The following is a 15745-nucleotide window of genomic DNA, read 5'->3' as shown; positions in this document are numbered from 1 at the left end:
GATTCATTGATTCAAAAAGATTACATTTTCCATGTTCTTTGATTGACTAAGCTTTCCTAATAAATTTCGTAACAAGCAATCACATTTAATCAGAATTCATTTACTTACTTTCATAGAAAAAAATAAAGACATTTTTTGACAATTTAATTACACTTTTTTTAATGATTAAATATAGCCAAATAAATACTATTAATGCAAGTATTTAAACAAACACAGACAGACTTCAATAAAAGCAAGCAAATATTTAATTATTCATTATCTTCAAACATTCATATATCCAATCATTCATTCATTCATTGTTTCTTTCTTTCATTTTATTAATTATTCAAGTCATTCAATATTTATTATATTCATTATTAAAAGAAAGAATTTAATTATTTTAATTTAATAAAGCGATTGGCTTTACTTTAAGAGAGGAAAAATCAAAATCAAAATCAAAATTAAATTTAGATACAAGAAATTCAAAGAATTTTAAAAACTCAAATAAATTAACAAACTAAACAATTAAAAGAGAAAGGATAATTTGAGTTCTGGAGAACATTTTCAAGATGAATAACTAACTTTGCAAACAGATAAAAAAATATTTTAATCTTTAGTTTTGTTTCATCAATAGATGAAATGGGGTTCCATTCCACTAAGTTTTTAAACAAATCAAAATGAAGTCTGCAAAGTTTCCTCATCAAAATCATGTTACTCTTTAATCACCAAGTTATTTCCAATTCTCTACATTTTTTTCGCAAAATATTAATTTCCTTAAGCATTTAACCCAAAAATTATCATGATTTCAAGATATGACAATTATATTTTAAATCCCCGAATCGGTGAACATCCAATCCATTAGTTTTTTAAAATAGAAATTAAGATAACAAATAAATACTTAAGTTGAGATTAATATCGAAAAAAACTTATTTCCAAAAGTTAAAAAGAAATGAATATATAGAAATATTTTTTAAAAATACTAGATATAGATAAAGACAGCAAGCAAGCAATTAATAACAGCGCTAAAAGCACATTAAACATAAAACAAGAAGAAGCAAGAATAAAAAATTAAACAAAGAAAAAACAAAAAAATAAAAATATTAAATAAACACAAAAGAAATAAAAAATAAAATTTACAAATAAACAAATAAAATAAATTAAACAAGCAAGCAATCAAATACAAATACAAAACAAATTAAAAAAATAAATAAATATTAAAATAAATTAAATAAAAATACATCAAATAAAATTAATCAAATTTAATTACAAATAATATTTTCATAATTAATTCGATATTTTTATTTTTCATAAACATCAAAGTATTTTAATTCAAAGAATATTAAGATATTTATTTATTTCATTTTAAAATATAAATAAATACAAACTTTTTAATTATTTCTAACTTTGATTTTTGCTTAGATTATTTGATAACAAAATAATTTATTCATCTATCATTAACTTTAGTTTAATAGAAAAATGGTTAGGACATGGATTCTTAATTTTTACATCGACATTTTGAAAATTTTTATATATATAATATTTTGATTTGTAAATTAGATAAAGTTTATAATATATTTTTTATAATAGATCTTATTTTCTATTATATCAATATTGATTGTGTTGAGTAATAAATAAATAAACAAATTAATTATCTTTTAAATAGGTAATTATGTATAAAAAGATGATTATTTGTGTTTGAATTTTATGTGTTAATAGAAGTATTTTTAGATGCTTAAAAATAATTAAGAGTAAATGATTGCTATCATAAATGGCCAACTTGATTTTGAAAAAAATAATTGGATATTTGACATATTTAAATGAAATTATTATTTAACTATTGCGTCGATTATAGGAAGGATTTCTACAATATCTAATAATTATAATTTATAAAATATCAAATTAAAAGTATAAAGTTAATATTTTTAAATATTTTTTTATTTGAGAAAGAGAATTTGATGAAAATAGATTTATTTTTTGTTTATAAAACAAATCTTTTAGAATCTAATAATATTTAACACTACTAAAAAATTTAAATTTTTTATATTGTAAAATTATGAAATCCTGTTTGCTTTTTTTGATTTTTAATTTTTTTTTGACTAAATAAATATATTCTTCTCTAATTTATATTGAATGCTAAATATATTTAATACAAATATTTTATTCATTATAAAAAATATTTAGTGTAGAAAAATATAAAATAAATAGATAGAGAGATAATAAATTAATAATATTGATTGATTAATAAATAGATCTACCACAAAATTATTCAACTATTTATATTATTTTGGAGTGTGTATTAAAAATTAATATAATTAATTTTTATTTTTTATTTTTTATTTGGTTTTTCAGCAAAAGTAAAACAAGATTTTTAGAATTCTATAAAATAGCAAACTAGATAGATAAATATTTAATATGGATGTTAAATATAGTGAATAAATGCTTAAATGTCCAAAGCATCTTGGATTTAAGCTAGAATTTATTCAAGTAAATAATTTACCTCAAAATTATGAGAAAGATATTTTATATTGCTGCTGTTGTTAAGATGAAGATGAGAGCTACTAGCAAAAAAATTTTATACTTATTCACAAGTTAATTGATGAAGGAAACCAAAAAATATTGTCTAAGTGGCCTCCTTTGAACAATGATAAAATTCTGCAAAGCTTGATAAATGAATCGAAAGATTAAGATATTTAATCATCTCTTATTTAACAAATCAACAGCTTTTTTGATCAATTAATTTAAGACTTTCTTTTTTAAGTTGATCAGTGCAAAAAGAGAATGATAAACTACTCTCTAAAGTAATATAAAGACAGTTATATATTAGAAAAATACTAAGAAATTTCAAAGATTTTAGATCTGAGAAATACTCTTTTAGAAGATAAAACTGATGTCCATCAAAAATAAGCTAAATGCAAATAAATAATTAAATAAATGATAGAAGCAAAAGACCAAAATACTAAAGTTATTTCTTAACTTTTGAATTAACACATTGATGCTAAAAATTAAATCAATTATGATTATCCTAGCATCATTAAAAAATCAATACTAAATTTAGTTGATTAAATTAATTTTTTTTGTCAATAAGATTGCAAATAATCTAAAAATCATGATTATTCAGACACAAAGATTTAAATAGAGTAATAAAATATTTTTGTTGATTAAATCGTCAGCCTCATTTCTACAAAATCTAATTTCTGTTCTGACAAGTTCACTTAAAAGTTTAAAATTATTTTGAATTAAATACATCCGTTGTTGGATTAACTTAATAATATAGAGCTCTTTCAACCAAACAAAAAACCCATAGATTTTTAACTATTGAGAGACTATGATTTAGATATTATCAGAAATTAAGTATTTGATCTTGAAAAAAAATAATTGAATTAATAACCAATTACCTTTAATTAGACTAACTTTAATAACGATAAATAAATTATTTCCATAACTAAAAATTAAAGTATTTCCATCAAAGCTACAACTGATTCAAATTATCCAGGTTAATGCGTATCTAACATCATTTTAGATAAAGAATAAAAATATATATTTAGATTTAAAATTTTATGTAATGTTGATAGAACTTATTTTGATATTGGCATGGTCAGAGATACTGAGAAAGATAGAGATGGTTTTATAGATTGCTTAACTTACAGTTTACTCTACTCTAATGGATAAGTCTCAAAGAGTCCATTTAGTTCTCTTTCTAAACCAGTCAAGGGTAAAGATTTAATAGTAAAAACAGACTCTTAACAGATAGAAGTAAGAGTCTCACTCCAAGATAAAATATTTGAAATCGTAAATTACCCAAATTACGATTGTAAACTTTAAATTGATGATTATTATAAAAAGAATTTAAATTATCACAATTTAAGGCTATTCATACAAACAAAATCTAAGTCTTTAGAAATTATCCTAGCAGATGTATTTAATATAGATTCTTTCCAAGAATGAATGAATGAATGACACATATTAAACAATAAAATCTAATTTTCTTACTTAATTAGTTAATTAATTACTTAACCCTTTCTAAGGGGGCCGAATTTCCTCAAAAAGTAATCAGAACTCTTTGAGGAAAAAAATTTAAAATTATTAAGAATTTTAAAACAAATATAAAAAAAAAAATTAAACCTAGAACAAAAAATGTTGATGAATAATATAATAATCTTTTGAATTATCATAAATCATGATATCATTAAAGGTTGATGATTGTGATATTTCAAATGCAGGAACAGCGATATACTTAATTAGCTATTTCAAATAAATTACTGATAGATTTTTTAATTAATTGTACTTTTTTTACACAAACCTTATAAGACTAATTTTATATAAAATATTAATATTTGAAGTATTTAAAATATTTGTTTAAAAATAATGTAAATAAGGTTTGTTTATAAAATTTAAATTATATTATTAAAAATAGCTTTTCAATAAAAAAATAATTATTAATGTTTAAAACAAACAAAATAACATTTAAAGAAAATTAAATCTTTAATCTAAAAGAAAAAAAGTGTATTTATTTTATTTATTTAATGATTTTAATTATATCCTAAATAAAATAATTATTCATTGAATAAAAAAATGGTTTATGAAAAGAAATAGAGAAAAGAGGTAAAATAAATTGAGGTATAAATAAATTACTTGAATTTGGATATGAATATAGTAAGTTTTGTTATAAAGGAATTAAGTGTAAACAATAATTAGTACGACTTTGTAGATTTAGAAATCAATGGATGGCTATTTGTTATCAAAAAGCATTTTATATCAAAAATTAAATAAGTTTCTTTTATAAATTAAACAAAATTTTCTAAAGTATTTGATTGTAATTAGAAGAATTGTGGACAAAAATATCTTTTCTTTATATTTAAGGATTGCGTAGATAGCTGAAGAAGTTATTATTAAAAAATAGATGTAAAAATAAATATAAATGAGATGGTTGTAAGTAGCTGTTTGTTAGCCCTTAGGATTAATAATTTAATAACAAACCACTCATATTCTTTATAAAGCTGATTATTTATCAAACAATTTTTATAAATTAAAATGTAGTTATTCAATACTTAATGATTAATATCAATCGTATTTAATTCTAAATTCAATCAAAAATTTCTATCTAAGGGTTCTCTGTTTTTTTAATTATAAATGCTTTGTTTTTTTTTCTTTTTAATTAAGTTAAAAAATTAAGAAAATAAGCAAAATTAAGATATTTATTTTAATTGCAAATAAATAGAATCAATAAATTCTAAGTAAGCACATTCATTATCTTTTCCTTAATGAGTTTTTAGGCAAAGCTAAATCTTTAGCTAAATTAGAATTCCACTGGAGTGAAGAGTTTAAATTCAACAGCTTCTAATTTTCGTTCTAGTTCTCACCAACCATCTTCCCTGTAGCTTTAGCATGATTTAATTACCTAAATATATTCAAATTAGCAAGTAAATTAAATAAAATCTACATTAGCGAAAGTAGATACTATAAAAAACATGAACACACATAATAATAGCAGTTTAATAGCTGGTTAACACATGTTTTCAAGTATTGGAAATAGTAAAATTTAGAATATTTCATAAAACACTGTAAGTAAGGACACAGAATAAACTATTTCTTAATAGCAGTAAGGAGAGCTAGAATAAAAGCATGCACAATAAATACCAATACCATAAATTACACTAAACAATGGTTTACAGCTAACTCAAAACAATCGCAAGTCAATTCAAAATAAATTAAGTAATGAGTCTCTAATGTAGGACTTTAAAAATTAAAAAAGGATCTCTTATTCTCATAAGGCTCTTAATTTTTCTCCTTCTAATTAGAATAAACAGGCAAAAAATATCCACCTTAATATAGGAGCTAATTTCTAATAATCTTAAAGAAATAGCTTCGCAAACAATAACTTAAGCCATAATAATCAGCAACAAAATTCTATTTAATCTACACTTCTGCAATAAATATAACAATAAAGCGGAAGTGGCGCATAATGGAGTAGCTCTTAAAGCCCTTTATAAAACAGCAGCATTTCTTAGGCGAATTCTTAAATTTAATAAATTAACTTTTAGCATGTAAAAGGTGTTTTTTCACCAATGAAATCCCTTTTTAAAAACCAAAATACAACTGATTTCACATAGTCTCATGCTTAATTTAATAAGACGTTTTAAATATAACCGCACTCTGCTACTGGCAACCCTTCTGCACTTTAGTAGCTGTATCTACAACAAATTCCTTAGCAACCGAATTAACAAGTTCAATCAGCTAAAAACAAAGATTTAAAGGGACCTTTCTTCTTTCCATCCAGTAAAAAATAATAAATAATACCAAGCAATACAGCTGTAAATGGCAGCAACTTTTCCAATACAAACAAATCTATAAGAAATGCTTCCATTTAAGAACTTTAAAGCTATTAAGCTCCTTATCACACTCAAAATCAATTATAAACTCACAATAGCCTTGTTAGTGAAACTGTTTTCACAAAAGGCTCTGCTAATAACTTAGATCTGAATCTATTAAAGCTTGAAAGAGAGTAATTAAAAGAAAGGATAGATAAATTAGATTCAGAAAAATTTGATTTAAATAAATTGCTTACAATTTCTAATTAGATAAAAGATTTAGCCATTTTATAATTAAAAAGACTCATTGAACAAAAAGCTCCGATTAACCTTTTTGAAAATGATTGCTTTAAAAATATATTGTAAATGGAGTAGCAATATGTGTAAGAAAGTCTGTCTTAAGCTGATTCTTTGACTAATTTGGTAAAACAGTCTCCTAACTCTAAAGCCTTAGCTGAATTTAGGAAAGCATCCTTGATTAAATAGAATCAACAACCTATTGAAGATATCTAATCTTATAAATCTACAAGTTAGCAACCAAGATCATCTTTACCAACTTCTCCTAAGAGAAAAATTCATTTCGATAAAGTAAAGGATAAGGTTATTTAAATAAGCTCATTCGATAAAACAGGCAAAAATAAAACTAAGTTTTCAAATAACGATTCTAATAATATGAATAAAACAACCAACGTGAGCTAAAACACTGGAAATAATTTAAGCAATAATTTGACTCATCAAAATAGCTTAGCAAACTAAGTAAGTGGCCACTCTTCATCAAATATAACTCTTTACAACCATAAATTCAGCTCTGAAGATAATACTAAAAACACTTCTCAAATTATAGGTATGATTCAACCTGCTATTATGATTTAAGAAGAGTTACAAAAAATAAAACTAAGAATGATTGAAGTGCTAAAGTTAAAAAGTCAGTGTCCAATGTGCTCTAAAAAAAGTATATCATTAAAACCTCATGAAGAAGTAGCATAAAATGCAATATAAAAAAACTAAATCAATAGTCCGAGCATACAATAAAAAGGTTTTAAATTCACTATTTAAAGAAAAAGTGAGTGCATCAATTTAAATGACATCTAAAAGATTAATTATGGAACTGATAGCGAAAAAGATAAAATAAAAAGTTATCGCTGATGGTATTGAAAAAATATCAAAAATAAAACTAATTAATTAAGTTTCATCAAATTGAACTCATTATTATAATATAAAATAAATCATATTTATAATTAACTCTCTAAAATATAAATAAAAATGCATAAAAAAATTACATATATGCAACTAATTCATGAATATAAAGCACTAATCAACTCATATTTATTTATTTTACGAAAATTAATCAACTGACATTAAATAGATTAAAATTTACCAATCTTTTTTTATCTAATTAAAAATATAAAATTCAAAATATAATAAAAATGGTTCTAATAAGATTGCTCACATAAAGCAATTTTGATTTGAATTAAATATAAATTAAAATAATTTACTTAAAATAAGATAAAATTAATTATTTGTTCTTGTTTATTCATATATTAAAAAATATTTATTTTTAAATGCACATTCACTTCTTATAGTCAATCTGACAGACGGATAACCAGATAAACTTACTGACTCATTAAATTTTTTATTATTTTTAAAATAAATTCCAAAAATTTTCTTGACCATATTGAATTTTATTGAAATTTCCTGAATATTCAATTGATAGTATTTAAATGGTGAAATAAATTAATTGCAATAATATAGTTTAATCTATTTATTTTTTGAATAAAAAATTAGCTCATTAGTTTTAAAGAATTTACATCAAAAATTAACTATAAAAAGAATACATTTTAAATAGAAAAATTGTTGAATTAAATTCAATTCTGTTGAATGTTGCTTTAACACTTTAGTAAATTTTCAAGTGCTGATTAGTATTAGGATTTATATTGGTCGATTTACTATACATTTTATTTAAATTTTTATTCAAATAAAGCTAGCTCTTCACCTCTTATGGTTGCTAGTTTTTAAGAGGCTTCAAGCGATATGTTTACTATTGATAGCTAGGATTTTAGTGAATCAACATCACTTTGCAATAAGTTATTTTTCTAAGTAATCTCTGTATTTTCTTAACTTAATTATCTCAACTAAGTTCTGAGCTCTTCTAGTCTAGAAGATGATTTTTCATTTGAATATTTTTTACTTTTAGATAGAGAATTAGAGTTCTCTAATTCATTTTTTAAACATTCCAATTATAGGTTTAAATTGTGAGCATTTTATTCTGCTCTCATTTTCTCATTAAGAATTTTTGTAAAATTCTCAATTTATTCAATTTGTTTATTCTCTAATTATGAAATCTAATTTTGTAAATCGTTGATTTAAGCTTTCAATTGTAAAACTTCATCCTTTTTAATTTTAAATTAAATTTTATTATTTAAATATTAAATTAAATGTTATCTTTAAATATCAAATTAAATTTAATAATTTAAATATTAAATTTAATTTTCTCATATAAATAATAAAGTTAATATTCATTATAAATAAATTTTAAGAAGCTACTTAATCCTGAGTTGAAGCTGTTTCATACTTATTTGCAATGTTTAATTATAATTATTGAATTTCATATTTTAGCTAAGCATTTTCTTCATTGAGCTACTCTATGAAGATTTGCTTTAAGTTGAGTTCTTCCTTAAATTTATTGATCTCTTGCTCAAATAAATTACTTGTTAGATAAACGCTGTTTGTGGCTGAAATCAAGGTGTTATTTTTGTCATTTATTTCTTCTTATTGCTTTTAGTTTTCCGAATTTTAAGTATTTTAAAAAAACACATTCATTGGCGTTTATTCTTAAGTTGCTTAGCTCTCTAATTAATTAGTATTGTTAAAGTTTTATGTGTTTTAACTCAACAGTTGATGTTAGTCAAGTTGTGCTTGCAAATTTTGTATATTTTCTTGATACTCGCTTTATTAAGACACAAGTTCATTTATGCGCTATTCCAAACCCTAGACCTAATTTTTTAAGGCATCATTTTATTCTTACAACTCATTTTGTAATTTAATAAGCTCTGAGCTTTCCAAATAAAGCTGAGGGTTATTTTCTTTATAAATGTTGTTTTGCAATTCTAATTCTTCTATTTTCTAAAGAGCCTTCTAAAGTTCTTCTTGCTTTGCTTGAATCTCAGACTCTTTTTAGTCTTTTAGGATATTTAAATTTTCATTCTCGCTAATGACTTAGCTAATATGAGTTTCAATCTAAGTGAAATTAGCTTAATAACCCATACATTTAATTCTTTCCTATTCTATAATTTATTCTTAAGCATTTATTTTTGCTTAAAGCTGCTCTATTATTTAATTTTTTTATATCTATTCTTCAACCATGTCTTAATTTCTTTTATCTTGTTGCTGAATAAATTGCTCCATTTAATCTACTTTTGTCATTATTTCTTTGTATTAATTCCTATACGAGTTCTTCAAATCATCTAACTCTTGGTCTTTTTGTTCTATAATTATACTTAGATTATTGTTTTCTATTATCAAATTTTTAAATTTATCCTCAGTTAGCTTGTTGTTAGAATCCTCTCCACCTAAACTAGATTGTTTGCTCACACTTCTGCTTGAATGAGTGCTTCCTTATTGTCCTTATGTGTTTTTGTTTTAATCATAAGTCTTCTTTACGGAATGGGATGACTAAGAACTCTTACTTGATCCTTATCTGGATAGATTAATAGGAGGCATCCCATCTTTTTGGTTGTTTCCTTTGACTTAAGTTTACTTAAGCGTTTAATTTGTGCTTCCAATTTTATACATATATGAACGAGTATTATAATTAAATAAAATTAATCAATAAAGAAATTGCAATTATTATTGTTTATTTAATTTGAAGAAATTAATTAATTAATTGATTGTAATAGTTAGAAATTTTGTTTCTTCGAATATCTTGAATGATCTAAATAAAGATTTTAAATATTTTTTTGTTAATTTAAAGGAGTTGATCTATTTATTAAAAATCCATGATAGTCGTTACCAACAAATTAATAGAAAGATTCTTCATATCACTTTTATTTCAAATCTTCCAGTGAAATTTTAAATAATAAAAAACCTTCTTAAAAATTATATTTATAAATATAATTTAGCCATTATTGAAATTAATTTGTTTAAAAAAAATTGCCATATTAAAAATGTTTTTCTTCAATTTTAAAACAAAATTGTAAAAAAGCTATCACAAAATTTATACGGTTGGTTATAATATATATCACTTGTCAAATCTGAGGTTACCAAATTAATAAATTTTTACTGTTTTTACAAAATATAAAATAAGCTTTTTAGTAAGGCTAATAGATAAGTAATTAAAAAAAACTATACCTCCCCTCCCTATTCAATAAACTTCCTATTAAGAAAAAAATAGTTTTTATTTAATAAAAAGGAGCTGTAGATAATATTTAAGTGATTTTAGATTTTTAACAAGTTTGTAAATAATAAAATTTAGTAAATACAAAATTATGTAACTAACTAATAACAAATAAATAAATAATTATGGAATTTATTTAAAGAATAAATTTTTTTATTTAAGATTTTTACAAATAAATTTGAAAAAGCTTGAAAGTAATGATTTAATAAATTAATTTTATTTATAATATAAACAAAATATTTTAGTTTTTTTTATAAATTAATTGTGAGTGGATTGGTTGTTTGTTTGTTTTTAATATTTGGATTTTTTATTATTTTTTGAAAAAAATTGTTTAAATATATTTTTTTTAATTTATTTTTGTATTAAGAACTTAATGTGAAAGGTTAGTTGTATTGATAAAATAAAGCATAATGAGCTGATATCAATCAATCAATCAGTATATCTTTTTCATCTTTATCAATAATTTCCAATTATAAAATACAGAATTAACTAAATCATAGTTGTATTTTTTATGCCGTAAAATGGACACTATCATACCTTTAAATTTCTAAAAGCTTCTCCATAACAAGATATCTTCTTGTTTATTTTAAAAGTTAATTATTCTTGTTTCAATTAATTTTTTTCTTTGTTAAATATTTTTATTCTTTTCTAATTGTTGGAAACATCTTAACTTAATTTTAAATTTGTAGTAATTGTCTGCATCTACTTGTTTAAGCAGATAGTCATTAACAATATTTCCAAGCCAATTATATAAAGAAGTTCTCATCATCCTCTTTTGATAATATTAAACAGCCATTTTTAGTTTAGCCCTTCTGTATTCTACAAACCTTTTTTATTTTTGCAAATTAAAAGCTTTTTTAAATTATTCAATCAATTAATTAATTGCATACTTTTTTAAGAAAAAGAAAGATTTTTCAATCAGATCTTTTTTTCTGTTAAAAATTTTCAAGACAATTAATCTTTTTCTCTCAATAGAAACTTATCTAAACTCCCTCCACCTCTAAAGTGACTTCTTTTGCAGTTTATTTTTTCTGTGTCTTTCTGCTTTATTAATCTTAACATTCAATTTTAACCTTTAAAATGTTTACAAAGCCAATCTCTCCTTCTCTTTACTCTCATAATAAGAATTCACTTTTTAATGAATAATATTTAAAAAATGTCAAAAATAATAATAATTCTATCAAAAATTGCTTCCTAAAGCCTCATAAAGCTTTAATTTTCGACAAAATTATTTGGAAGGAATATAAAAGTAGATAATAAAAAAAATAATCTATATATTTACCTGCCTCATCTTTAAACCTTTCTTCTTGGCTTATTGAGACGGCTTTCTTGAAAAGCTAGAATATCCTCTTCTTTAGAAAAAATGAGTGCTAATTTTTAAAGTAATGGAGAGCCTTTCTCTTTTTATATTATTTAAACTTATTTTTCCTAACCACTATGCAGAAAGCATGAAAAATTTAGAAAAGATGAAACTTTTTTGCCATAGAATTGAGCTTTTCAAATTCAACTATTTTTTTAAGTCTGATAAAATTCCACTTTAAGAGAGAATGAACTCTAAAAAGAGTTATTTTTTTCATGTTTAAATCATTATTCCTATCTAAACCATTTCTCCAATTTAAGAAACAATTTCTTAAACGGAGATATTTATGAATGTCTTCATCTGCTTTAGAGCATCCATAATTCCAATATTTAAAGCACTTTAAAAGAGTATTTTACTAAAAGTAATCTCTGACACTCTTTAAAGTATCTCTTTTGAATTTTTGAATTTTAAGATATTCTTTTAAACTTGCAAATCCTACTGCTTATCTTCTGTATATTTGGTTCTTTATTAATCTCTTCAAACCTTAGCTAAATATTATATTTTTTCTTAAGTTATTAAAGGCTTTTTCAATAATTTAGGCTTCTTTATATTCTTAAATAGTTTATAATAGTTCTCTCTAGTTTTTCTTCTTCAGGAAATAAGTCTTCCATGATTAATACTATCTTAAAAAATACTATTTATTGCAAAAATTCTAAAAATTAAATCATTTATTTACTTACTTTTATAAACCTACTTTCTCTTTATTAATTATAAATTTGACTATTTTCATCCTTTTTTCATGAATATTTCTCAAAAATCTCCTAAAATATGGCAGAACATAGTCTATTTTTTAACTTAACTGAGTGGCCTTATAAAATTTTTGAAACATTTATTTATATCTAAACAAACTAGAGAGCATTAATTGGTTTCTTTTTTTAATCCTATTTGATAATTCAAAATTATTACAATTGAATTTAAGCATTTTAAAAGTTTTACCTTCTTTCAGCATATAATTGCAATACAGCAAAGCAATCTGCTAATGTCTCTTAGTTATTCATCAAATTATATGTATTGCTTTGTCCCCTAAATCCTTAATTTGCAATTAAATCCTACTAGATATATTTATTAAATTATAAAAAGAACTACTAACTTTTGAATTTCGCATAAATTTAAAAATTTTAAATGTTAATAAAACTCAAATCAATTCTGAAGCTATAAATTTTTTTTGATTGATTGATTGCAAGTATATCTAATAATAAATATTTCTAGAGGATTATTTTATCGAATATTTCAAATTTTAAAAACTAGAATGATTTATATGATTTAGCTTATTTTAAAAATATTTCTGATTTTATTAATTTAAAATAAATTATTTTTATTTTTTCTTGTCGTAAAAAAGAAATTATTTTTTGTATTAAAAATATAAAAAATTGTTTGCATAAATATTTTTTTAATTAATTTATTTCATTATTTTAAAGGAATGAATATTGTAAGAATATAATTTAAACAAATAACTTTAATAAAATTTTGTTCTTTTTTTATCTATTTTTATTTAGCTATTCAATTTTTTTATAAATTTAAAAATTTTATAGTACAAATATTTTATTATTATAAAAAAATATTTAGTTTATTTTTATTTTCACAAAAAAATTAATATTTTTCAAGAAAAGTTTAATCATTTAAATTTGGTTGTTTGGTTTTTCTTTTTATTTCTAATTAATGTTATCCACTTTCCTGTCTATGTTTGTGTCAAGCGATAAAGGAAAATCCAGATAATTTAATAATTACTGAGCTTTTTAACCACTATTTAATGATTGCTTCTTAGATTATTAATTTTTTCGTTTGTAAAATGAAAAATAAAAAATTCAGATCAAAATTAATTAATATTGTAAGTGAATACCATTAAAGTATTAGATAAATTATTGCAGTTTCTAATCACTAAAAGTATCAAATCTGGAACAGTATCGAAATAGTGATAATTAAAATCAATAGATAAATTAATTATTGAAATAAATATTAGCTTGAATTTGTTAAAAAATCAAATCAGCAAATAAAATTAAATGCATTTCACTGATTAGTGAAAAATACCATTTATTTCATACTATTTTTTCTTGTAAATATAAGTTAAGAAACAACCAGCCAAGCACTTTATAAAAAAATAGAAACATCTAAAAAGTTAAAGGATAATAACATAATAAAATATTGATGATAAAACAGTTGAGATTTCATTCATTAAGCATAAACAGATAAATATTGCATTTTCTTTTCAAATATCCAGAATCTTTTATTTGTTTCTTTTATTTAGAAGTAGTTTATTTTCATTTTATATTTAATGTAAAGTGGCATAAATCTTGTAAAATATATTAAAAATAGTTCCAAATAAAGCTTATTTTTATCCATCTATTTTGTAATGAGTAGAGGTAGTAAAATAAATATTATAAATATTCTAATTGTATCAGAGATTTATATTATATATATTTTTTTTTGGTTTGAAAGATTTCTAGCTAGATAAATAATCTTATAGAATTTAAAATTTATTTTATCATTTCACAAATTTTAGATACTTAAAATTTATTTAGTAAATGATAATAAAGTTAAAAAATTATTGAAGTATACTTAAATTTTAACATTATTAAGCATTATAAAATAAATATTATCTAATATCTTTGAAAATTTAATCTAACATTTTTGTTAACTGATAAATGCTAATGTTGCTTCAAGAATTGTATTTGTGTGTAAAGAATTTGATACAAACATGAATTCGTTAATGATAAGCCAATCAATTAAATTTTGAATGAATTAGAAAAAATAAATAATTGGAACTAACTCTATAAAAAGTTTAAAAATTAACAAAAAGAAAGAAAGAAAGAAATTAGGTGAGATATGATTAAGATATATAATATAGAATGTAAGTAAATCACTATCAAAATAGAGATTAATTTAATTAATTTCTTGTTTTTTTTCTTCTCCTTTTACAAATAACAAATTTTTTTTGCAATAATTTAAAAAAGGTTTGTTTATGTTTATTTTTTATTTAAATGTAGCTAGTTGATTGATTATCTTTTGCTTTAATCTAAAAATTTTCTTGCTACAATTCTTTGATATTACATTCATGTATTATTAACATATATTTTTTTTTAGTTCTATATTACTTTCTTAAAATTAAATTTTCGATTTCTTTCAAAATTTTGTATTTTAATTCATTTTTTATTGATCAACTAAAAATCATAATAAGGATTTTATTAACCTTTTAGGCTATTAAAAAAATATTACTTAGCTATTCTGTTATTTTTAATATTTTGGATATAAATAAAAAATTCAAGTTTTTCTTCTACATTTTTCCTGCTGCTTCAATCAAGCAAACCATTCTAAAAATTTATCGAATTTATAATTTATACCTTAATATTTTAAAGAGATTTCTTACTCATGCTATAAAAAATAAATTTTTATAATATTTATTGCAATAGTATTTAATTTTGAGTCAAGGTTTTTTGATTTCTTAAGGAATTTTTTTTAGAAATCTTAGTGTAATCTGAGGTTGCTTTCTCTCCTATTATTTTTCTTTATCCTACTGAACTCAAAATAAGCAAAAAAAAAAATTCATTCATATAAAATAGCTTTATGATAATCTTTGTTTACAAGAATATGTAAAGCGCTTGATTATTTTGCTATAATATTGATTTTTAGAATTGATTCATTATTTCAGGATAAAAACAAAGTAACTTTACCATTCTTGCTATTCTCATAAATTATAAGTAAGAAGCA

At 21.7% G+C, this 15745-nt stretch overlaps 6 protein-coding genes across 6 annotated transcripts; 3 read left to right on the top strand and 3 right to left on the bottom strand. All coding sequences in view use genetic code 6, as the record gives it.

The window, feature by feature from the left end:
- Positions 1-192: 192 nt before the first annotated feature.
- On the top strand, positions 193-886 carry TTHERM_00925780 (hypothetical protein; the record flags this gene model as incomplete). Its single annotated transcript, XM_001031194.2, has 2 exons — positions 193-236; positions 394-886. 2 exons carry the CDS (start codon positions 193-195, stop codon positions 884-886), a joined length of 537 nt encoding a protein of 178 aa, XP_001031194.2.
- A 1505-nt stretch (positions 887-2391) lies between these two features.
- TTHERM_00925770 (zinc carboxypeptidase family protein) lies at positions 2392-3924 on the top strand (the record flags this gene model as incomplete). Its single annotated transcript, XM_001031193.2, has 1 exon — positions 2392-3924. One exon carries the CDS (start codon positions 2392-2394, stop codon positions 3922-3924), a length of 1533 nt encoding a protein of 510 aa, XP_001031193.2.
- Positions 3925-5147: 1223 nt separating this feature from the next.
- Positions 5148-7433, top strand: TTHERM_00925750 (hypothetical protein; the record flags this gene model as incomplete). Its single annotated transcript, XM_001031191.2, has 1 exon — positions 5148-7433. The coding sequence occupies exon 1, from the start codon at positions 5241-5243 to the stop codon at positions 7431-7433; it is 2193 nt and encodes a 730-aa protein (XP_001031191.2). The 5' UTR covers positions 5148-5240.
- A 719-nt stretch (positions 7434-8152) lies between these two features.
- TTHERM_00925740 (hypothetical protein) lies at positions 8153-10079 on the bottom strand (the record flags this gene model as incomplete). Its single annotated transcript, XM_001031190.3, has 2 exons — positions 8153-8677; positions 8832-10079. 2 exons carry the CDS (start codon positions 10077-10079, stop codon positions 8153-8155), a joined length of 1773 nt encoding a protein of 590 aa, XP_001031190.3.
- Positions 10080-11113: 1034 nt separating this feature from the next.
- Positions 11114-13038, bottom strand: TTHERM_00925730 (hypothetical protein; the record flags this gene model as incomplete). The annotated part of the gene is made up of 5 exons (XM_001031189.2): positions 11114-11507; positions 11571-11811; positions 11963-12663; positions 12721-12921; positions 12977-13038. The coding sequence occupies 5 exons, from the start codon at positions 13036-13038 to the stop codon at positions 11114-11116; spliced, it is 1599 nt and encodes a 532-aa protein (XP_001031189.2).
- A 2156-nt stretch (positions 13039-15194) lies between these two features.
- Positions 15195-15726, bottom strand: TTHERM_00925720 (hypothetical protein; the record flags this gene model as incomplete). The annotated part of the gene is made up of 3 exons (XM_001031188.2): positions 15195-15235; positions 15379-15548; positions 15620-15726. The coding sequence occupies 3 exons, from the start codon at positions 15724-15726 to the stop codon at positions 15195-15197; spliced, it is 318 nt and encodes a 105-aa protein (XP_001031188.2).
- Positions 15727-15745: the final 19 nt, after the last annotated feature.

The sequence above is a fragment of the Tetrahymena thermophila genome, assembly GCF_000189635.1.
Source record: "Tetrahymena thermophila SB210 genomic scaffold scf_8254448, whole genome shotgun sequence".
Taxonomy (NCBI): domain Eukaryota; phylum Ciliophora; class Oligohymenophorea; order Hymenostomatida; family Tetrahymenidae; genus Tetrahymena; species Tetrahymena thermophila.
The sequence above is the reverse complement of the archived record's forward strand: the minus strand, read 5'-3'. Positions and strand labels throughout refer to the sequence as shown.